This window comes from Terrapene carolina, unplaced genomic scaffold, assembly GCF_002925995.2.
Source record: "Terrapene carolina triunguis isolate 2854851 unplaced genomic scaffold, T_m_triunguis-2.0 Scaffold95, whole genome shotgun sequence".
NCBI classification, from domain to species: Eukaryota; Metazoa; Chordata; order Testudines; family Emydidae; genus Terrapene; species Terrapene triunguis.
Window position 1 is genome coordinate 52,060,979 of NW_020664446.1, and position 25,767 is coordinate 52,086,745.

A 25,767-nucleotide genomic window follows, 5' to 3' on the forward strand; every position below is an offset into this window, starting at 1 on the left:
ATCAAAAATAAATATAAAGTGAGCACTGTACACTTTGTATACTGTGTTGTAACTGAAATCTATATATTTGAAAATGTAGAAAACATCCAAAAATATTTAAAATGGTATTCTATTATTAACAGTGAGATTAATCGCGATTAATTTTTTTAATCACGATTAATTTTTTTAATCGCTTGACAGTCCTAATTCTAATACTTGCAACAAACAGTTTATGAGCTATTTGAAGAGCAAAAACAAAATTGTGACTAATTTAGAATTATGAATAAATTCAAAACTTCTGTGATCTTCTCACAAACAGAAAAAGAGGTGAACTTCAGCACATTAATTATTCCTTGTGATATATTTAGCTTAGCTCTTTTAAGATATAAACATCAAAAGGCTACAGATGGGGCATTCTCAGTAGAGGAGACTTAATTCAGACATTTTAAGGCCAAGGAACTATTGTGATAATCCAGTCTGGAAATCATGTCTCCAACTGGTCTAAGAGTACGAGATTGGTTACCTTTTTGACATAGTGTATAACACATCTCCTTTTGCAGGCTCTTTTCTGAAAGTGTGGATAGATGAGTTCTTGCATTTTGCAACTCATTTGTTTTTAATTTTGTAGATGTTCACATTGATTTCAAGGAGGGAGGATCAGATACAATGTCATTTTTATATAGGTGCCCAGATCATTGTATAAGTATAAATGAACACCCTTCTTTTCCGCCGTTTCATTCACTCAAAACTCTGAAAAATTCTATGTTAGATGTTAAATCCTGGACTTATTGAAATCAATGGGAGTTTTGCCATTGGCTTCACTGGGCCAGAATTTCACCCTATGTCTCCATTCTAAAGTAAAAATGTTTTGTGTGGAAAGTTTAATGAAAACTGGTTCTGCCTCTTTAAATAAATAAATTAAATTAAAGGAGATATCCTATCTCCTAGAACTGGCAGGGACCTTGGAAAGTCATCGAGTCCAGCCCCCTACCTTCACTAGTAGGACCAAGTATTGATTTTGCCCCAGACCTCTAAGTGGCCCCCTTAAGGATTGAACTCACAACGCTGGGTTTAACAGGCCAATGCTCAAACCACTGAGCTATCCCCCTCTTTGGATGATGAGAGTGAGAAATGACACCTGCTCACCTTCTTTTTCCCTGCAGAGAAATAACTGAAAAACTGCTGATTAATCAAGCTTCAAAATTGGCACGTGAAAAGTTATCAGTGAGGATGGTGATTTGTCAATTTTTAAAAAAAACTTTAAGATAAAGTTACGAGCATTTAAGGCCATGAGCCTGAGCTGGCACAGTAGACAATTTCTGTAAGTTATAACTAAGTTACGCATTGGAGGACAGACAGACTGGGCATATATGTGCAGCTGGGGCCAGATTCTTCAAACAATCCCTATTCAGTGATGCACTTAGACACATGTTTATGTCCCATTAAAATCAATGTTAAGCAAGTACCTACGTGCTTTACTAAATAGGGATGGATTTAAGCATGCGCGTAAGTGTTTTGCTAATTTGGGGTTATAGAGAAGTGTGCTTTTTAAACTGCCCAGGACTCCAGCCAGCTCCTGCAGAGCTCTTAAGTCCTCCAGCAAAGCATCTCTATTTCTATACAACTCCTCAGCTTCCAAGTACAGCAGTCCAACTCCTGTGGAATCCGAAGTTCCTCCAAATCACAGTCCTGCTAAAAGCCCCAGCAAGACAGTGCTGCTTTCGTGAAGAAACAAAGATCCCCAAAACTGCGGCCACAATGAGGTTTAAGGAAATTACAGGCTCCACTAACGAAGTCAACAGAACTTGTAAACTATAAGCTTAATTAGGACTAATTGCTGTCCCTTTTTTCTTTAAAGATTACCTAGGAAATTAAATAGAGAAAATGAGTTAATGAAATAGTAATCTTATAATTCAAACAGTGAAAGCCAGGGAATGCAAAAGTTAAGATTCCAGGTGCTTTAATCCGGCCATTTTCCTTTTCTGTAATTCTTGTCAAATATGAGGCTTTATGTATCACACTTTATATCTTTCTAGGTTTACCATAAAAGGTACAGGCCATATGGTGGGTTAACATTGCCATTGGATCCTTAACTTTTGCATCTCTTGATGCTTTGTGCTTTTAATTGTGCAATTCTAAAGTAGTGTAGCAAAAGTCGAAAAGAGTCTTTGGGCCTATTTAACTCTATATTTGTACAGCACCTCACAAAATGGTGACACAACCTGATTGGCCTCCAGGCACTATTGTAGTAAGGAAGATAATTAATAATAGTTAATAACTGCTGCTCAATAACTTTATTGAACTAATTATCTGAACTGAGGCTGTGCAGAAGAATTAATGGTATGGCTCATTGCAGGAGACACAGTGCCTGAATGGACAGTGTAAGCAGCTCACCTCCTGTCTGTGGCTTGCTATAATGATATCATTACAAAGGGACTTTTAATAGGTTTGGGGCAGGATAAAGAAGCATAGGAGTCAGCAGTTGTGCTGGGAAGAACAAAGGACAGAGAAGCAGTTTGACTGGAGATTTTGAACACAGAGCTTTGTTTCACACTCGGACTTGAAGTTTGGTTACTAGTCTGGAAGCTTTGTTTCTTTTCTTCCCACATATTTCTGACTATCTCCACTCATTTCGCTCCCAAAGGTGAATAAACCGCTCCAGACTTGACTGTTTGGAGGCTGGGACAGTAACATTTTTGCAGTTAATATGTATACGGTATATTCATTCATATTGTATATATTTATGTAATATCTATACTGATGTATATTTCTATCAATGTATGTATTCCATAGCTATATGTGTATTGTTTATGTATAGCTGTATCCATACACACACTATCAAATAAAATGTGTGTGCTCTCACACTTTTGTATTAGATGCCATTAATGTCAATGTCAAACATATGTCATTTTCTTTTACTCTCTCAGTACGTTCTCTTTCATTATTTTTATTACTATTATAATTATATTCCTTGCGGGTTATCTGAAGAGAATGATCAGTGAAATGGAGCAAAACACATATGTATATAGAGGATGAATATAAGTGCATGTCTTCCTCCTGATTGAGAAAAACAACTAACCACCCATTTCTGCTGGGTAAGCAAATGATCTCATTCATAGATTCATAGAAGATTAGGGTTGGAAGAGACTCAGGAGGTCATCTAGGCCAACCCCCTGCTCAAAGTAAGACCAACCCTAACTTAGGGTTACCATATTTTGAGTGTCCAAAAAGAGGACACTCCACGGGCCCCGCCCCCGCCCCAACTCCACCCCTTCCCCAAAGTCCCCGCCCCAACTCCGCCCCCTCCCCTGCTTCCCGCGAACATTTGATTCGCGGGAAGCCTGAAGCAGGCAGCAGGTAAGCGGGGGAGTGGGGGTAGGGAGAGGAGGCGCAGCCCAGTCTGGCCCCCCCAACCAAGCGGCTCCCTCCGGCGGCCGGCCCTGGCCCCAGCGTCTCCAGCCTGGCTCGGCTCGGGCCCTGGGGTGCCGGCCCCGGGCCAGCCCCCGGCCGAGCACCCCCAGGCCAGCACCCCCGGCCCAGCACTGCCGGCCCCCGGCCTGGCCCCAGCCCCTGGCCCAGCCCCCCCGGCCCTGGCCCGGGCCCCGGCCCAGCGCCCCGGGCCAGCCCCCGGCCGAGCACCCCCGGCCCAGCACCGCTGGTCCCTCCCTATTTTCCCGGACACGTTCGGCTTTTTCGGATTTCCCCCCGGACGGGGATTTGAGGCCCAAAAAAGCCGGACATGTCCGGGAAAATCCGGACGTATGGTAACCCTACCCTAACTAAATACCAATTTGAATTTCATTCTTTCCCTCGGTAAATTGAGCTAGAAGAGGGAAAGGGAAAGGCAGGTTTCTGAAATATTGTAAGAACTTGATCATGAAAAATGGGTCCTGTAACTGTGGCTATTGGTACCCTGACTGACAAAGTACACAGCTATGACCCCTCTGCAGAGAATTGAAGGCTGCCTCAGGAAATTCTTTCAAACAACTAACCCTCTATGAGAACAATTACAATTAACTAAGACTCTCTACCCTGGATAACTTGGGTATCATTTTTATTTTTGAGAGAGATTGTGATCATTAACCACCATGTAATATGCAAGTTTTAAGGAGTAATCAATATTCTTTATGTAGGTGTGCAAAGATAAACAGTTTTTTTGTTTTGTTTTTTCAGGTGTGTTTTTTTTTAAATGAGTATTTGGAGAGAGTTTGGAAAAACATGGGAATTACCTTGGATACTTTTTGCTAATTGACATTAGCAGTCATTAGCAATGCCTCATTGACTTTCAGAGAAGAGTTGTTGGGTGAAGGATGTCTAGAAGGTTATCCAAGACCTCCTGAACACAGCTAATAAAATGTCTAAGTTCTTAGCAGCATGGCTGAAGGCCGGAGATTCCTTGAGGGAGGGCTTTTAGGTGAGAATCTTTTCTTAAGGAAACTAACACCTCTTCTTTATTCTACCCATTCTCCTCAGATCTTATCACTGAGTTCAGTGGAATCCCCTTGACCAGGGAAAGTCACTACAGATTGGTGAAGCTGTTTGGACAAGTCAAAAGCAGATGAACCCAAGAAAGATGAAGGGTCAGGTGATGGATTGCATAACTAATACTATGATAAAGAATGCGTACACCAAACGTATGCTAACAGAACCACACTGGACTGAAGGGTGGAGAGGAAAGTCCCTGAGTATCAAAAAATAAAAATTTAGAAAAACAGCATGCACATACCTTGAGGGACTATGATGGATGTATTGACATCTCTAGGTCACATGCAGACATCTCTGCCTCAAGTATTAAAGTGATGTTAATGCAGTTCTTAATATGCCTGAGATATGCATAAAAACTGCTTACGGTCTGTTTACGTAAAATTTTCTTAGGCCTGGTCTACACTAAAAAGTTAGGTTGACACAGTTACATCACTCATGGGTGTGAAAAACCCATACCCCCTGAGCAATGTAGTTAAGTCCATTTAACCCCTGGTGTAGACAGCACTATATCAATGGAAGAATTCTTCTGTTGACCTAGCTCCTGCTTCCCAGGGAGGTGGATTACCTCCGCCAATGGGAGAACTGCAGCTGTGCTACTGTAGCATTTCAAATGTAGACAGGCTCTCAATCATCATTCATGGACCAATTTGTGTGTGTGTGTATATATATATATACACAGACATACATATATATATATATATATATATATATATATATGAAATGTATGGAAGAATGACACTTGAAATGTATGGAAGAATGACACTTGAGTTTTGACCAAAATGAATATAATAAAAATATGAAACTTGCATTGTGTAAAAGAAATATAAGAAAAAACAAACAAGGATGATTCTGTGGTCATGGCAGTGAACTCAGACTCCTGACTTCTGGGTTAAATCCCCATTTCTGTCACATATTTCCTGTGGGACCTTGACCAAATCATATGCCAATTTCTCTGTTCCTTAGCTGTATAGCAGGATTGATAATATCCCTTAGCTCACAAGGTCATGCTGAAAATAAAGGTATTAATGGTTGAGTCACACTCAAAGTGATGGGACCCACATAAATATCCAGATAAGTGGGAAATGAACTCTGAGAAACTTTTAAGCCCTGCTGGACAGTCTGTTTAAAAAATACAAAAAACTTAAGAGGCAGATTTGCATGCTCTGGTATCCAGAGGCTATACTACTGGTTCAGCACCAATTAAATCGATATCCCCAACCAACTACAAAATTCCAGGTATTCTTTTTATCAGACATGAATTTTTCAAGCATGTGGTTGCTGAGAAATGAATGGAGGACAACCCATGTGTATAAAGTATGACAAATAGGAGAGTCATTTTGAAATCCTGAATTTACTACATTCACTATTACTTTTGGCTTCATGTAATGCATTTGCAAAGCCATAATTCTATTTCATTCCATCAGACTCTGAGAGAGGTAAAAAAGTAGCTAATAATTGGCCTGCTCAATGAAAGAAACAGGAATGATATATTTAATTCGGTATATTTTAGGGGAGGGGGAACCCTGATGTGTTATGTTATATGAGGCTAATACAAATAATAATTTAAATATAAATTAGTTTCCACTCTTATTATTCTAGGGTTTCATTAGTCAGAAATATGTGATATGCAGACAGATGTGGAAACTGACATAGTGATGTATGTTTGCTGTCTTAATTTACCACAGGCAAGTGACCTAGTCAAATAGCACTTAATATTACATAAAATTTGCTGACTGTGTTTTGCATGTATTCCGCTGGATAATGATTTGAATACTATTGTATCTTATTAAATATGACTAGAGATGCACCTCAAGTCTGCCTTTATAAATAGACCAAGTTCTGCAATCAAACTTGTTGTGAGGATCCGCAGGTCCTGAACCTGGCCCCCCTGGCCACTGCTGAAGCCACCCCACCCCCCAGTGTCTCTACCAGTGACTGGAGCATTGGGAGCCCTAAGGCCTTACATTCCACTAAAGGTAACACCCATAGGGATCTGACTGGAGGGGCTCCTCCAGAGTTCCTGATTGGGCCAGGTGCACTATTCAAGTTACAAAGACACAGGAAGTTGTCTGTGCCACAAGGTGGATCCTGGCTTGAGGCTACTTCAGACCTCGCTGTGTTTGCTACCTCACTCGTGGTCTCATCTCAGGTTTCTAACTTGGACCCCGTCCTCTTCCTGGCTCCTGCCCTCAGCCTTATTCCAGTCCCTGAACCCTGCTGCCCTGTTTTTGACTGCTCTGGCTCTGACCCTAGAGTACAGCTCTTTGACTTCTGACTCAGCACTGACCCTCAGCTCCTGTTTCCTATCTGATCCTGGCTTCAACTTTTGGCTCTGACACCTGGCTCCTGATTCAGACCTGCCTATTGGCCTCTGGTTCCTGAACTCAGAGGTGATCACCAAGCCAGACCACCCACATCCCATTTGCTGGTACCAGTCTTCCACAATCTTCTGTTCATATAAGCAGAAACAATACTATGTATTTTAAAATAGTAATTAACTAAACAAAAAGACCTCAGTAAGACTGACATTGTTTGAGGTCAACTGGACTCATCCAATTGAAAGGAAAAAGAAATTAGATGAGTTGGCAATGTAAAATTATTTTCAACAAATGTGTCAACATCTCCACAGAACACAAAAACTTCAGCAGAAGCTATTTGGTAGAGATGACCTGATTCATTAGGAATTGGTTTGCTTAATTAAATAGCAGAAACAGTACACCTTACTTCACATAAAAGAGAAATTGATATTACTCTTCACTTCTAACTGAAAGAAAATAGGAAAAAATAATGAGCAAAAGGATGCTGACAGGAGGTAGTCAGTGCAATAGGCTTCTTTCAACTACATTTCCAGTGTTGACTCACACTCCTGCACCAAATTAATACAAATAATTTCTAAAGAGAAATAAAGTGTAAAAAAACCCCCAAAACAAATGACCAATAAGGTGGAATTGACATAATGTCTACGCTACAAAAGTAAGTAATTTCATGACCTTACTTTGTGCAATCCATATCCCTCCCTTCCCCTTCCCACCTTGTCTGCTGCCATCTAGCCCTATGTCCTGAGGGCCTGGGCCTGAAGATTATTCACACAGTGTTTGTAGGATCAGTCCTATAGACTGTAAGTACCAAACCAGATCTTCAACTGGTATAAATAAATGTAACGCCAATAAGCCAATGAAGTTCTGCCAGTGGAAACCCTGACGATCCAGCTCCATTATTTATATTTGTTGCTATATCAACATACATCCATATTGTATGGTGCTGTGTTAATAAACATGCAGAACATACAGTACATGTGGGAAGTACATCACAAACTAGGTGATTGCTGGTGAACATGCTAATGCTCTATTGCCATTTGCAGAGGTTCAACACCACACCTCATTATCTAACTGCAGTAACTGTAGCATATTTGATTATCTTTATTGCTAACGATAGAGTCAAACCCAAGAAGATGGAAGGAAGAAAGCCTCATAGCACTCATTTGTTACTGCTATTGAGGGCCATTAAGCCTCATGCTGAGGCATCCAGGCTTCTGAGTCCTTATCAAACCTAATAAAAAAGAATGATTGGGCACATGACACATGTCCACAGGCTTCAAGAGGTTAAAATAAACAGCACAAAAGGAAGGTGCATAGAAGCATTTTCCAGCACAAGCAACAGGAAAATGCAGCATCAAATGGATAGTGTTTTATGAGCATGCCAATGTCTTTGGAAATGGACTATTTGGGAGAGAGGGAGTTGCATGTTGAGAAAATAGCTACTATGTGAACATTATGTATACAATAGCTATAGGCATTTGCAGCAATAGGAAGGTTAGGATCAAGGGGGCTTTCAGGAGGTGAAGATGAGAAAGTTAGCAAGGGCTAAACTGTGCAGGCACTTTCAACAATAAATCAAATATTGGTATGTGGTTTTTTTTAATAAAATCTCACCATAGTTCTGAGGCCCAGCCTCACCTCATTGGCCATCTCCAGATAGGAAAGGGAAAGAAGAACAGGGAGAAAAAATGGATCAAAATAGTGAGGCTAATAGTGTACTTAATATTTTACTCTTTTTAACAAACATTTTCTGCCATATGTCTAACATTGGTGTTTGTTTTAGCGACAGTATATCATATTCTAGCAAAGATAGTCCCATTGCAGCCAGGGTCACATGCTACAATAAAGCCTATTTTTCATGAGGCAATACATAGACCATCTAAAACTGCAGTGTGATTAGATAGGTTGATAGGATCTCTGTAACCCCGTCATCATTCTGATATTGAAAAAGTTTAAATTCACTAAGGGCCTGATCCAGAACACATTGAAATCAATTGGAGTCTTTCCATGGCCTTCAGGAGACCTTGGGTCATGTCCTAAACCATTGGATGTTGACATACAAAGGGCTTGATTCTGCATTCTGTTAGGGCTGTACCTGCACATCCTGACTTGCACCAGTGAAGGAGCTGGCATAGCAGAGCCGTGCTCGGTCATACCTCTTACCCTCCCCATTCTGTCCAGGCCCCATCGCTGAAACACCCCCTTTTGCCCATTATGTCAGGAGTGTTGGAGGCAGCTGGCGGAAGTCACAGAGGAGTCTCTTCCACCAGCTTTATGCCCATGGAGAGTTTCCCTGCACAGGGGGAATACTCCACTAGCCATCTCAGGGTGCTTGTAAGTCACTTTGATCTTATGCAGTGCAAATCAATCTCGAACTGGGCAATCTAGCCTAATGTCCATTGTGGTCTCCAATAAAAGCTAGATTTTCCAAAGTGATCAGCACGCACCATCTGAAAACAGCTCTGCTCCCATTTAGGCACCAACAGAAATAGCAGATTTTCAAAAAAGCTTAACACACTGAAAGTTGCAATTGGAGCTGCTGGGTGCTGAGCACTTCTCAAAAGCTGGCCCTTATTTTAGTGCCTAAATGGGGGCTGAGCTCTTTCAGAAACCTGGCCGCAATTGCAGGTGCTGAACTTGTGAAAATCAGGCCCTATTTGTCAACATTTACCAACAATTATGACATGTTAATATTTGAGATTCCTCAGTATTTCTCTATGTTTAGAATAGGGGAAAATAACTTATCTCAGATACTGGAAAGTAAGTTAAAATCTATATAATATTATAGTTTTATATAATTCTAAATATAATTATACACATGCATAATATAATTATTCTTACTAGTGGTGATGCTTGTGAAATGTAATGGTCACTATAATAATAGAACTAGGAAATAATTTTGTTTTTTGGTGGGAGTGAGCTATAGCTCTAAATACGTTTTCAAAAACAACCTTTCAGGCCTGATTACTTTCTAAGTGGCTCTTAGTAATCTGCTGTCAATAGCTTTTAAAATACCCAAGCTATTTAAGCTAAAAATGTGTTACCATTGCACGCTATAACATTTTTTTTGCCTCAAAGTAATTATGCCCCGATCCAGCAATACACTTCAGCACATGCATAACTTTCAGTACATGATTAATCCAGGCTGACTTCAAAGAACCTAAGGCTTGATCTTCCATCATTAAAGCTAATGGAAGTCATTCCATTGATTTGAATGGAAGCAGAATCAAGACTCTACTCAGGTAATTAAAATTAAATATGTTCTTAAATGATTTGTTGGATCAAGGCCTCAGGCTTTACAAACCACAGTAGGTTGAAAAACAAATGTGGGGAAACACTGTTACATTTCATTTTTTAAATTCTGATTCAAATATATGTTTTAATTATTACTGAACATTCACTGTCAAAACAATCAACTTGGAAATACCACTGTGAGCTGAGACAAAACATACAATAAAAAAAAAAAAAAAAAAGGCTTTGAACGCACAGTGTCAGGAACCTAACTAGCTACAACCCCAAGTTCAGCAAGATACTTAAGCACATGCCAAGCTTTAATCACATGATTAACCCCACTGACTTCAATGGGAACACACTGTAATTAAAGTTAAGCACATACTCAAGTTGCTTGCTGAACTGGGACTTTAAATGGTGTTGTTTCTAACAGCGTGCCTCACACTCCAAGGGGACTTGTTTTATGCTCACTTTTGTTCAGGGATTTTTTTTTCCTAAGAAACATGCTGCTAAATCATGTTCTAGTCTAGACTACCCCTCTAGGACTCTTATAGCAGGATTTCCTAATGTGGTTCTCAGACAAGAAACTGCTGCCCCCAAAGGACAGGAAAACCTTTGTGGTACTGAGCTAGCAACAAACATATTTAAATATCATAGTAGCTGGCGCAGTTCTGGTCCCAGTGTCAGCAAGCTAAAGAATGACATGTCATTCTCAATTCACTTAGGGCCTAATCCAAAGACCATTGTGGTCAGTGCTGAGATTCCCATTGACTTCAATGGGCTTTTGATCAGCCCATTTGTTATGACTATGTATTGCAGAATATCTGGTTCTGCTCAGAAAAGAGGTGAGTTTTCAGACTATTTATATTGCAGTTGTTCAAATAACCAGTAAGGAGTGAATTAAGGCTGTTTAACTCATAATTTCTCAACTTTTATCAGTATCTGTACAAGGGAGAGTACAGATATTTTCTCTCTTCTTTTTTTCTGTACCTCTTCCCTCAAGCTTTGTGTTTTGTCATATAACAGCATGAAATCTTGCAGCCTAGAGTGACTGATGCTTGCTTCTGAAACCTCATTGCTGGTTTAAAGCTGCTAGTTAAGTGATGTTTGCCAGTTCTTATGTTCATAGTTAGTCTTGAACCTGAGTTTTCTGGGTGGCATTACAATGCACTATTTTGCCAATGTTTGTATTATTTAAATTTTCCCCCCAAAAAACTTTATTTATTCTTAGAAAAAGTAGAGTACAATACAGTTGTACAAACAAATGATCATTTATATGTAACTGAGCAAAAAATGTACAAAGATTTCAGACATGTCAAAATACATAAAAATAATTTAAAAAACAACATAAAATATAAAGAACATACAATGAAGGGAAAATAAAATGTCAGTTCAATGATCTTGTGTTTTCTTTCACCATCAGAAGTAACTGTCCCAAGGGGGAATCAAAGAGTCAGGAAAAAAAGATAGCAGCAGAAAGACGACAAGTGGACAGGAAAAGAAAGGTAAGAAAAGGAAAGAATAAAGGAAGAGAAAAATTGGCGTAAGTCTAAGAGCCTTTAATAACCAAAAAGGTGATTGACACCATATGGAAAATGTGCCAGGGCCTATGAAATAATATCTTGTTGGAGATCTGAGGCAAAGTAAACCTGATCCTGATTAGAATTCTCAGCAGTAATCATCTTTGACTCATTATGATCATATTAATATCTCATATGTCTATTTCTGAGATACAGTGGGTTTCAGTTCCAATTCCAAAGAGAAAGACTAAAGAGCTAAAGCTGTAAGTGCAGATTTTTTGAGGTAGGTTAAAATACGTGTATCATCATCCAGCACAGATATATGATGCACCGTAGGAAAACTTAAGGCAGAAGATATAAGGCTGTGTATCCCAGTCCAGAGAGACAGGTTGTTGTTTTTTGTTATTCCTTCTCCACAGAACAAATTACAATATTTCAGGGCAATTTCATCACCTTCCTCAATCCTGCACAGTTAGAAAATTTTGCAGATTGATGACTTGTGGGGTTGCAATCGTATCTATTGAAGTTATTTTGTTGAAAACAGAGTGAAAGCAGTAATGACAACATGATGCTGTTACAAATATATAAGTCAGTTAGTACAATTCTGTTCCTGCTGTGGACAGAGCATTTGATGTCAGCCTCCTTAATTTGAAGAATAGAGAAGAAGGAGAACACTGAGGACAGGAGAAAGAAAAAGACTGCTCGGTAGAATGATTTTACACGGGCTGATTAAAACGATGAGAAATTATAAGCCAAGCAGCTTTAATTAATACTGTGATAGCTAAAGAATTGCAAATATATGGCATGAAATATCCTTAGGGTCCTTAAAGGAGAGAGAGATGCTGCAATATCTAACTGCAACTGAGTAAGATGAAAATGACGTAATTTCCTAGCTAGCAGGAAATTAAGATTCCATGTACACCAGCATTATAACTGTGATTTGTGCCAGCCATGTTCTAGTCTCTTCAGATAAAATACATTTATGTTTTATAGTCCTCTTCATTATAGATAAGGAAAGATCGAAAGAGGAATTTGATGAGCAAGTTGTAATAGTGACAAGATGTGGCTTAACAGCCAATGTGTCAATCTCATCTTCTATAAGGGATGCAATACATTTCAGTTCTTGGCAAAGGAATCATTCTGTAAATAGTTGAATGAAGTCAATGACTAGTCTAAAGTTGCTAAGTCTCCTTAATGTGAAGATGTCACATAATTTGTTTTCTGTGATTAGTTCGCGCACACAGATAATTTTACAGGATTTCCATGGTTGACTTTTTTTATTCTTCTCAGTTTCAAAGTTTTAGTTATTCTAGAGTGTAACATTTGGTATGGAAAAAAGGGGGGTGGAGGGCTACAATGGCTAGGTGACTTTGAGGATAGCACAAGAGAATACTTTTTCCGGGCGGATAGCTGAGTGCAAAAAGACATAGCTGATAAAGTATCGATGGAGCCTGCTAAGTCTATTAGCAGCCATGTTGGGTCATAATGATAATGAGCATTTGGAAACCATCTTTCAGACTGTCAAATAAATTGAAAAATAGCCAAGACTTGATGTTGCAGGAAAGCCCTCACAAATTGACTGACCCAAATTATATTAGAGTTTGTTGAGCTTGTGAAACACATGAGTAGGAATTGTACTAAAAAGTTACTGGACTTAGGATGCTGTGACCCTCTGTACCTCAAATTAGCACCCTGGAACCACCATATTCATCACTGTGATGATATTATGATATGTGTTGTACAAAGTATACCGTGTGAAGTATCATTTCAAAAGTCTTGATCTGTTGAACATTAATATCCTGTTTGATTGTATGTACCATCATTGTACGTGAAGTTATGAAGTATTGCTATATGTGTTACTGAAATATGTTGTGAGGTTGGGAACACCCACAACCAGCCTTTCAGTTGCAACAAAGGAGTAGCCATCAACAGCCAGACAATGTCAATGGCCCATCAACACCCATCAAGAAAATAATCCACTATCCCAGAGACTTCTCAGAGAGATCACGTATGCAATGGAGACTGCTTGACCAATGGGGACTGCCTGATCCCCTAGTCACAGCAAGGATCTTTCCAGCAAGCTGGAAGACAGTATAAAAGAAGGGAAGTGACACCATCACTTGGCCTATCTTCCCCCCCGCACCCCGCGATCTCAACATCTGGAAACACATCTAGAAGACAGAAGCTTTGAACTAGGAAAGTTTGGTTCCAGGCTGTAAAGGGAGTCCAGTCTGTGCATTGGGAACTGAAACCTGCTTGTGCCATCTGTCAGAGTGAAAAAAGCTATTTGATTCAACTCTTGTTTAGACTAAAAGTTTAAGATTTAGAAAGCATATTTACTTTTTAGTTTCTTAAGTTAACTATCTTTGACCTTTATGCCTACCCCTTATAATCACTTAAAAACTATCTTTCTGTATTTAATAAACATATTTGAATGTTGTATCCTTATCAGTGAGTTTGTGTAAAGTGCTTAGGAAATCTCAGCTCAGATTACAAGGGCTGGTGAATGTCTACTTTCCTATGAAGAAGTGGTGAACTAAATAACTAACTTACACTGGTCAGGCTTCTGACCAGTGCAAGACAGCATAGTTCTGGGGTGCGAGGTTGGGGAGCTGGGGGAATTGGCTGCAGCCTCCCTATTGATGGTTCATGAGTAGCTGGGAAATCATTCATGTAACACAGTTGGGGGTGTCCATGCCTGTGTTTGTCTATGTAAGGGTTTGCAACTTGACATTAGCATCACAGTGTGAGGGCCAGCCCAGGTTGGTGGGTTTGGAGGACTCAGCAGTCTCACAGCCCAAGTTCCACCCTGGGGACCCCATCACAGAGACACTATTCATTTTCTGAATTTCTTTTCATATGAGAAAGACTCTCTGTTTTCAATATATTTAAGTGATTAATTTGTAATGTAGACCACACTGACAGACGCACTTTAGAGGTCAGGGACCAATACATTACTTGCTTAGTTATTCAAAAGGGACAGAGAATAATCTAATTAAAAGTCCAAAATGGTCATTAGTTTGGATTTTTCATTCATTTTACTGACTAAAAGGCTTCTAAAGGCAATATTAGTGTCCAAAATATTACATATAAACTATTGTGGATCAGTAAGAAACAGCTTAATATCACTGGTGCAAAATACACACTTCTGTTTAATGGGCCCAGTTGTGATGCATCCAGAGATTTGTGGAGGTACTCTAGTATTCATGACCAGGGTAAGAGGACTGGCCACTAAAAATCATTGGAACAATACATTGCAGAAAATCTAGTCAAAGTTAGAAGAGATTGTCTATAAATTCTAGAAAATCTACTCACTGAAGAAAGATCAAATATAATTTCCCCAAAGTTAGAAGTAATCAAGGCCATTTAAATGTTTCTGAATGTCTTTTTCTTTTGAGAATTAATAGACTATAAATGTGCATCCTAGTGGAAGATTCTGGCATTATGGTGCAGATATAATTTTTTTCTAATATCATCATAGGCAAATCTTCCTTTCCAAAAAACAGTTTGTGGTTACCAGTACATTAATTATTTACTTATACTGTGTTGTAGCTATGTTGGTTCCCAGATATTAGAGAGACAAGATGACCTGAAGAAGAGCTCTGTGAAAGCTCAAAAGCTTGTCCCTCTCACCAGCAGAAGTTGGTCCACTAAAAGATATTATTTTACCCACCTTCTCTCTATAATAATTTATGTCATTTAAATATCTGAGTACTTGATTGCTCCAATGTACATGAAAAACAATAGGCTCACCTGAACCCAGGAAACACCAATGTGATTCTAAGTGGAAGAGAAAAATGCTTTGAGGAACTGGCAAATATCAGTACTTCATCCTCAGGTGAAGTCAAGATAACACACAGCCTTTGGGTCATGCTGGATTCAGTACTGACTCTGGAAGCACAAACTGCAACAAATTACTAAAAGTGGTCTCTCCCTTCTCCAGGTAGCAAGAAGACTCCATCCATTCCTCAGGTGAATTAGCCAAGGTGGTTTCTGCACTTATCACCTTTAGAATATTTCCCTCTTCCTGGGCCAAGATAAGAAGTTCACAAAGAAGCAGGAGTTGGTGTAGAGTTCAGCCTACTGAGTGGATCATACCATTCATGTTATGCCAGTGCTCTTCAGCATGAACTGATTTAATCCTGGATTCACTTCAAGTGTCTAGAACTGATTTACAAAACCCATTAATGAGATACGGTCATACTATCCGAAGGATTGCCTCTTTTGTTTGACAAGCCAGGGAAACTCATTGCTCAGTACCCTGTGACTAGCAGGGCCAAGTTTAATCTTCAGGGAACCAGAGACTTACCCCCTTCAGCTGCTCTGTTTTTCAAAAGGGATAGAGAATAGTCTAGCTGAAAGTCCAAAGTGGTCATTAGTTTGGATTTTTCACTCTTTATTTTACTGATTTAAAAGGAAGTACTTCTTCACACATAGCATAGTCAACCTGTGGAATTCGTAGCCAGGGTATGTTGTAAAGGCTAAAACTAATACAGAATTCAAAAAATAATTAGATACGTTTATGGAGGATAAGTCCATCAGTGGCCATGTGCCTAGGCCTCTGACTGCCAGATGCTGGGACCGGATGACAGGGGATGGATCACTTCATAATTGTTCTGTTCTCATTCTCTTTGAAGCCTCTGGCATTGGGCACTGTCAGAAGACAGGATACTGGGCTAGTTGGACCATTACTCTGACCCAGTATGACCATTTGTATGAACTTATGCTCATACAAGATTCTGGAACACTCTTCCAAAGGTGATCGAGAAAAATCCAACTCTCACCATTTTCAGCTTACATTGTCACATCTTTGCCAAAGCCTTCCAAAAAGCAGAAGAGAAGAAAAATCCAACAGTGTGCTCAAAGTTAGAAGCTGTTAATTAAACTACAGAGTTGGATAGTATATTGACTGCCCCAGTGGGACAGATTTCACTGTTTTCTGTAATCCATGCGCAGTATTTATACTTTATAGTGATTGGCACCATAGAAATGCTGATGATAATATGTAGATACCTGCATTGATAGCCTCAAACTTAGTCTTTCTGAAATCAACAACACTAACAACTCCATTATCCTTCCTGTTTCCCACATCTGCAACCCTGGTGTCATATCTGACACCTCTTTCTCCTCCTCCCCCATATTCTGTCCCTTCATAACTCTGAAATATCTTTCTATTTAACATTATCAGAATATTCTCTTTTCACTATCCCAACTACTTGCACTTGCATCCTTGGGGGACATTTTTCACCTTGACCACAGGAACCTACGCCTCTTCATCAATCCCATTTCTCACTTCATCTTCTAGTGCATCCAAAATGCTCCTTCTATCTAATCCATCTGGGAATTTATACAATAATGAGAAGTATGGTATCTGAGTGCTTGCTAAAGTTACCTTCGTGTCGGGTTGATCTGACATTTTTATGCCATCTCCTTGAACCACTTTACTTGCTTCCTGCATTTTACTTCATTAAATTCAAGCTCCTTGTCCTCTTCTTCAGGGCCTTACATAATCACAATTTTCATTTCCTTCTACCTCATTCCTGCTCCTTATACTTCTCCAAGACCTTTCATTACTGATTCCTTCATCTCCTTCTCCCATTCTCAACTTTGTCCCTTCATCCATTCTGCAACCTACATCTGGAAAAGTCTTCCACATTTTGTCCATGCAGCACCCTCTCTCTACTAAAATTAAAACCAACTTCTTGCAGGACTCCACCCTCCTTGTTCTCTTTCCCAGTCTCTCCACGCACACTCTCACTTTCTTGATCTGTTCTCCTGTGTCTTGTCTTAGTTTAATTTGTCTTGTTTACCCCTTCCCTGGAAGTGCTTTTGGCTCAGACTTGAAACCACTTACTCCCACACATCTGCTTATTCCCACAGATGAGTGATCTTCCTGGAGTAAAGCTGTACCATACATCCATCTGTTCTCTGAGTCTGCTGAAGTATTTTAGAGATTTGTATGTGGGATGTTAAGACCCTGAGCATTCCAAGAGAGAAAGTTAAGGGCAGCCATAATTTAGAACAGTAAAAGCCTAAAACACTATATTTCTGATTCAGAAAAGTCAGATAGGGGAATGATGAAAGCTGTAAGAATTCCAGTTAAAGACACAGAAAAAGAAAAAGAAAATAAAGGGAAGCAGGAGCAAAGGAAGCAGAACATTAAAGATCAGAGAGACAGGAATGGGAAATAGAAATAAAATAGAGCTTGGGGTATCTTGAATTAAATCAGTGACTGACCTTATCTAACACTGACTTTACCTTTTCTGTTTTTATTTCTGATTTTTGGGTATATGCTCATTTAAGTCTACAAAGCTTTATGCATTGGACTCCCTGAACATTGAGAGGCGAATACACCCAGAGTATGTCACACCCAAATATGGCTAATATTAGTGGACTTTGAATAGTTACCACCTTTGTCCATGATCCTGCAAGATATTCCGCAAAGGTGAGGAGGTCCCCCTACCTGGAGCTCCTTACAGGGTATGCGCCTTAATTAGCAATGTTATTGTGGAGTAGGCTTCCATAGTTCTAGTGGGGATGAGGTCTACAGTGTACTAAGGGAAAGACTAAAGCTGTGCATCAAACATATAAAGGCATCTGTCTTTATAGGCAAAGCTATTTGTCCTCACTGTGCATGCTCTCCAAATGCTATACTGTGCTAAGCAAAATGGATACAAAATTTCCATGATCAAAAGGCTCCCTTTCAGCAATATACATCGTGGAGTTGTGTGCAAGTGACTTCACAGGTTTGTCCCACAAGCATGATATGGATGTTTATTACTGAACACTTTGTGGATGAATTAAAATGAGTGAAGAGGAAACACAGAGAATGGAAGCTTATTGACAAATATTTGATAACATTACAGACTGCAACATTTATTTTCAGATTCCATATGCCACAATTGTTTATATGTTGTAGGCATGTCAATTATTGTAATACTCCTAGAAATTAAGATTGGAATTGATGGGCTTTGTATTCTTTTCTAGCAGTGATGCTGCTTGCTCCTATTAGTTGCTTGTAACAAATATCTGTTCAAAATGTAAGAATCTGCAAGTCTCTCAATGTTTAAAAAATTCCCAGAGGTTAGCTTGTTAAACTTTTTAATTGATGCAAATAGATACAGGCTTCATGCAAGATAGCTCTGCGTATGGACTGCTTAGTCTACCATAATGTTACTATTAATTACTTTGTACTGTTGCAAGAAAGTGTTTGCAAACAAGTCATTCCAAATGGATTTTTCTAGGTAAAATATTTTATATGAAAGGCATTTGCTCAGAAAAGTCATTATTTTTTTTTTAAAGGTTCCGAAAAGAAAGTTGTTAAACAGTGTTGGTGGCTGGCTGGTGTACTGTATTAATAATGGGATAATTAATTTTTAATCACTACGTCACCTGTTCAAATTTGATCTAGATTGGTTGTAACCAAAAATTGTTGCCATCTGGTGGCAGTTATGTAGAATGAGCTGGTGGTCACAGCCCACTAGACAAGGGTCCAAATCACAAAAACATCTGTTGGTGCCAATTGGTATCCTTGCTGTCAGTCTTAGCAGAGAGGCTAAGGGCATGGTGTCTCAGCTACTCTCTTACCCCTAAAGCTGGTCTCTCCAGGTCAGGGTTGAGGCACATTGGTGGGACAACGTAGGGAAGTTTGCACTGCTGCTGCCCATGCTGTAACTGCTCTATAAATAAATAGAGGACTTTAGTCTCCAGGGCTGTCAATTTGGCACCTTCCATGAAAGTCACATTTAAAAAAAATCATAAACTTCATGAAATAATTTAATATCTCCAATCAAAATAAAGTGAGTGTATTTGTACGAGAGCACCTAAAATCCCACAGCTTCCATTTGCTCTCTGTATTTTGTGTTTTCTACTCTTAATTGTGATAAGAATAAAAGTTATGGACCTCTTTTGGAGTTTCTTGATGACAACGGTTGCTGTTCCACCACAACTCCAGCGCTGCCACCAAACACGCAAGAAGAAGGCCTACTGCTAAAATGCAGAAGACGCCTGCAAAACTGTGAAGCTTCAGTGCCTTGCCATCTGTCTGTGCATTGGTGTGGCTGTTCAGGTCACAACGTCCCATCCGTGGCCACCATTTCTGTTTGAGTACATCCAAGTCTCCAGTGTCTTGTAATTCTAAGATCCTGCAGAAATTTTAAAACACAGCCATTATTTCAGTTGATTTCTGTATATTGTGTATGCATTTATCAACAACTCTGCAGCCCTGGAATCCTTATATTACAATTGGGCTGCAGGAATGATCTTTCTACAGGGATTCAGCGTTAGTCAGTGGAATTCTGTATTTAGGGCAGAACATCTCCAACAGGACTGGTATAATGCTACAGTTGCAGGACTTTCTCGCTCTCTGTCTATAATAAACCAGTGAGGTATATTTCCTGCATATCAAATATTCATATACATTTTCCTCAAGCATTGAAGTGGTTGTGAGAGTGCCACTTTCACAAGCATAACTTTCAGTAAGTAATAAGTTTGATAAATATCTCCTAGTCAAATGTAGTTTCATCCAAAAAGCATCTACCTGGGAAAGGGTGAAACTAGCTACTCTTTTATACCAAACTTCATTCAGTATATTCCAGTCCAGAGCAGCCACAAGATTTCACAGATCAGCTTTAGAAATAAGTGTGACTTTCAAAAACTGCTCTTAATAAGCAAAGCTTTAGCTAGGGCTTTACCTAAAATTTTGACTTTGCTCAGATTTCCAGTAGATTATAATGGTTATTCAAGAAGAAACAGCTCATGAAAGACTCAACCTTCCCACCCATATATGATCCATCATAATAATTTCAAATTATATTTGAAACAAGCATGTAACCATTTGCACAGTACTTAATACAAAATGGTTTAAGCAGCAATAGAGTTGCTTATTTCTGCTTTGAGCAAATGCAGTTCATTCAAAAATATTTTACTACAATGCTGTTACTTTACGCTTGAACTAGTATGTTAACAATTACTAATTAATCATTGTTTCCCATTTGTGAAGTGTCCCTTCTCTCCATGAATGATTCATTTGGGGTCTGGTTTGACAACTGCCTTTGCTATTTAATAACAAGTTTTCCTTTCAAGGCAGCTTTGTCTCTGGTTATCACAAGAATTCAGGCCGACTGAATATAAAAGGCTTCTTTAAGAATAATCCACACAGACAGAAAGTTTGTCTTGGCTTTCTGCATGTAGCTGTGTGCTCAGCCACTTTCTACTAAGGCCGCATGTATCTACACCACCATGCACACGTTTGTTTTAGCATAAGGAGAAAGTATATATGTATAGTTTTAAAAGATACTGATAGACTGGGATCACTGAATTGTGATAGACACAGTAGAGTCACTATCTTCCTGAACCCATGCAATCACTCAATAACTATTATTTGCCCATTATATAATGATATATAATAGACAACATTGCTTTTCTCATATGGATCAATGCTCCTCCCCGTCTAAAGACTAAATTGTGGCTTTGACACAAGCCCTGAGTTTCACTGCCCCCAAAGCAGCCTGGGAAATAGATTGTGACTCAGAGAGTTACAATCTCCTTCCCAGTTTACCCACTGCTCTGGGGAATATATCTGGCACAGCATGGGCTGCCCAGGATGTTGGGAGCACAGCCAATGTTCCACCCATTTCCAGCTCCCTCCTATCTTCCCCCTGACCACATGCACAGGAGAGGAAGTAGCTGCTCTGTTGAGGTTGCTCCCCACCCCTCTGCCCTATGCTACTATAAAAGGAAGAGAATTCAAACAACTGATTTCAAAAGATAGAGATTCATTTAATAAACACACATTGCCAAAGTTAAGCAGCTGTGAACATGAGCTTCTTTGTTGCAGAGAGGAATCCTATGAAATAAGCATGGTTTTGCCTTACCTTTGGGAGAAGAGATCCCTGTAGGGACTGCCATGCTGGAGTGCTATCCCATATCCTTTACTACTGATGCTGTTTCCAATGACCGTCACAGAACACTCATCATCTGTCAGGGCTGCATATTCCACCACTGTTACATCCCACAAAAAAGCATAGTTGCCTTTCTTTGCCTGCAAATGCACCACAAATAAAAATAAATTATATAGTTGATCTAGGGCTTAAATGGGTCTCAAAGTCTTGCTGAGCCTTTCATTGACCAGTGCTGACATTTCGTTAGTTCATAACAACATTTTAGACCTCTAACATCTTCAGACACTGCATAACAACAGTTCCTCATTTACTTCATACCCACCTTAGAGCAGTCCCATTGTTTCAATAAGCCAGAGTGGTGCAGTAGGCTGGGTCCAAGGCTTCTTGTGTGTGTGACATGGCTAACTTCAGGCCTCATATTGGTCTTTTAAATAATTATAACTATTAATAATGAACCAAAGACATCACCTTCAATTATATTACTTGATATGGTTTTCCTAGGATTAGTGACAGCATATTAATTCTTCCACTTCTACACAGTTACACACCGGGGCAGATACATTGTAAGCACTATGGTATGTTCTAGCAGTCACAGCCACCAAAATGGCAGCTCACCAAAAGCAAAAAGAAAACCCTTTGAAAAGAGTTGCCCTAATCTGCAACAAAAGGCAGGATAAAATTTTTAGAGACCAATTTTCTCCCTTAGCATGGAAGAGAAGAGTCACCAGATTCTCCCACTAGTTTTATTTGTGACCAATATTGACTTATTTTAGTACACACCTATACAGCTGTCCTCAAATGTCAGCCTTAATTGGATTCAAACCAATGCCTGAGTGCAGTGCGCATGATGAATGTAAATCACTTTACTTAACATAAGATGTAAGAAATGTCTCTGGATGGGGATTTTAATAAAAAAAATTCATCACTTTGCTTGGTTAAAGTAATAATTGATTTCCTAATGTATTTAAGTAATATGTTTTTTAAGTCTCTAGTGAACATACAAAGCACAGTGGAACAGATGGGCTGGAGAATCTAATGCAAATAAATGAGTAATCATAGATGCAGGCTTCCAAGACTTAATTTTTTTAAGTTTGGGTGATTTGTCTTTTCTCATCAAGTAAAAAGAGTTGGCAAGGCAGGAAGCTGACATTCTACATATATTTGTTTACAAGATTAGATCCTCAAGCACCCTCAACTAATGGCCTCATTTCTGACCATAAGCAGTTCCCAGTGGTTCTTTTCTATCTCCATGTAAGTTCAGTCTTGAATTGACCTAGAATTCAAGACTCTCTCAGTTGTTTTATATCAGCTGCTGCCTACTGGAGTCTGGGCTAGGAAATTAAACCCATTTCACTTTAGCATGCTTGGCTCTCAATGATCACAGTACATTGAATGGAAGGGATAGCTCAGTGGTTTGAGCATTAGCTTGCTAAACCCACCGTTGTGAGTTCACTCCTTGTGGGGGCCACTTAGGGATCTGAGACAAAATCAGTACTTGGTCCTGCTAGTGAAGGCAGGGGGCTGGACTCAATGACCTTTCGGGGTCCTTTCCAGTTCTAGGAGATAGGATATCTCCATTTATTATTATAACTCCTTGATGGCTATTCAAACAGGACAAGAAACTAAATGTTGGTGAGTGGCCCTCCAGTGAAAAGAACCCAAGCAACCAGAAAGGAAACTCCCGCTACCTCTCATCTGCCCATATACCCCTACCTTTTAGCACATTATTTCAGGCCAGAAAATCAGCCCCAAACAAACAGTATATCCCATCACACCAAACAACTACAATAAGGCAGCAAAATAACAAATGTATATGCTCAATAGGCTAAAATAATTCATTCATGTAACATGCTTTGAGAGGCTAGGATGACTATTGCTGTATTAGTACAAAGTATTTTTATAGTCCCAAATACAGCATGGGCTATTCAGATAGGAAGGACATGAACGCTATTTGATCCTGTGCCAGCATCGTGAAGTAAGCCAGAGAGTGACACATCTTATTATTAATTATTATTATTATTATTTAAAACAGTCCAGAAAACACCAGTTCCTAAAACGGCATCTCTGAGGTATGACACCACACCAAAGCAACCCCTCAAAATATTAGTATGTCTGACATTTCATGCACATCTGCCTACATTCCAAGTGGGCAGAGAGAGTTTGATGTGAATGGGGAAGGAATCAAGGATGAAGTTATCCCATGAGATATCCCATATGGCTGGAAACACAAAAATCTGTTTCTGAAAATACGTACAGCCATCTATGCGTGTATTGAATAATCCTCTACCCCCAGCCATTGGTGTTAGTTACAAACCTGTTCATATCAGTCTCTGTCCTACCTGTGAATATGGTTGTATCTTTCCTGACTGTTCCAATTTCATGTTAGCAGGAGTGTCCATTATAGGACCATACTTCCATATCTATGATAGATCTGACAGGATTTCTGGTTCAGGGCAATATGCATCTTTTATAACCACATCCACTGTTCTACATAACAGCCTACTTGTGTATTTTAAGCCAAAGCTCCATAATAAATAATGCACCTGCTTTGCAATATAAAGATGCAATTCTGCTGCATATATGTGCAATTACACAAGAGGCCAGAAGGAACTGCTATGAAATAATCTGGTATCCCCCAATACAGAATTTAGTCAAAGTGTGTAGAGCAATAAGGCAAAAAACAGGCTTAGTGCTAATGGAGAGATGGGACTCATAAAAGATGGACTCTGAGACACAAGATATGTCAGTCTTGTTTTCTTCTAGTTTTCACATCTGTATGTATTTGTTGCTTCAGAGCTGATCTGCAGACAGCTGTCTTGAGCTTCCAGTCTTCAGAAGAGGAACAGAGCCAATATCTATACTAGCATACTCTTATTTGTCCCAGGGCTGCTTGGGGAAACATTAACTTCCACAGGCATTCCATTTCCATTACAAGGCAATGCCTGGAGAATCATGCAACTATGGCCTCTATTACGCAAGCTGCCCTGGATCTCTATTTTGCCCAGAGAAACTTCCCATTACTGAGTTACAATTGGTGGGAAGCCTTTTGACAAGGTCAGTCTCTCTCTGCTGTTTATGATATTGTTATCCCGAGTTATGATTTGAGACTATGAAACAGTAAATAAAGTCCACCAGGCCTTTTTGTATCAATTATATATTTTTGTGACATAACCAATTCTGCCCAGTGCCATCAGAACTGTATAGCATTATTTCTCTGATATCCTCAGGATTTTAGCATAAACAGAAGTCTGCGTTTTAAACCCTTAATTATGCACACTTCTCAACCTCCAGAAATCCTGGAGGAGGTAAGATTGTTTTCTTTCTCTGATTGCCAAAGAGAGAGGTCCCAAAGATCTCTTTTTCCATGGGGATGATTTTCTCTTCTGCCATTTCTTCTACTTTCATAATATTTGCTTCTTTAAAGAATGGAGATTCCTTTCTCTTAGTATTTATATTACATAAAAAGCTTCCTGTGTGACCAAATATTTGGCTGCAGTCTAAATTCAGCACACTTCAAATCCATGTTAACATCCAATATGACAGGGAGGCAGTATCATTTGTGCAATTTAAAGAGGGGCTGTCGCACTGGAAAAACTTAAAAATATATTCAATATAGTTACCTTTCACATGCTTTTCATTAGGAATGTGTGAAATGAGCTGGAGAAAATAAGAACTGACATGAACCATCACCCCAAACCCTAACTGAACCTTTTGTTACTCTTTGAATAAGTCCTGTTAACTTTTGTTTTCATTGCATTTTGAACTTCTTGACATTTTCAGGTCCAAGCCAGTAGCAGAAATGGAGGGGTCAAAGTGCCACAATTAAGGCTTTTTTCATGGTATTTGGGACCCAGCATGAAATCTGGAAGTGCTAGGGGCAGCTGTCAGTGGAAAGATATATGTGTGTATAGACAGTGGAAGGAAGGGGGCAGACACACGAGGCAAGAAAGGGGCTAGGGTTCTTTGGAGGAGCAGGAAGTGTGAAGTGGAGTAAGAAATACCCTAAAACATATACATTGGGGATTGGGATTTGAATTTGACCGAGTCACAAATATTATGCCCCTGATTGGAGTCCCAGGGTGCATGCAGGTAATACAGCAAAACTAGCCGGAGCTAAACTAATAGCTTGGTTAAACTATGGTGGTAGCGGTGATGGTGGTGTTTTTTCCCCTCTGCCCATAAAACAGGCTTTCTAATGGAAATCCAGCAGATGCTAATAGAATGGGACAACTGCCCTGGCTAGCAAGGAAAGAGGTATGGTGCAGACTAAGAGGGTAAAGAGGAAATTTGAAGGGAAAAAACCCCAAAGTTATATAAACAAAATTTCTTCTT

General features: G+C 39.4%; 1 protein-coding gene across 1 annotated transcript in view; it reads right to left on the reverse strand.

Moving 5' to 3' along the window:
• Positions 1–25,767, reverse strand: part of GRID1 (glutamate ionotropic receptor delta type subunit 1) — an 800,331-nt gene that overhangs the window by 4,995 nt on the left and 769,569 nt on the right. The window contains exons 14-15 of the mRNA XM_024209390.2: positions 21,409–21,575; positions 19,437–19,677 (exon numbers count right to left, since the gene is read on the reverse strand). Of these exons, the coding sequence (XP_024065158.1) occupies positions 19,437–19,677; positions 21,409–21,575 (408 nt within the window). The remainder of the gene's footprint in view (positions 1–19,436; positions 19,678–21,408; positions 21,576–25,767) is intronic.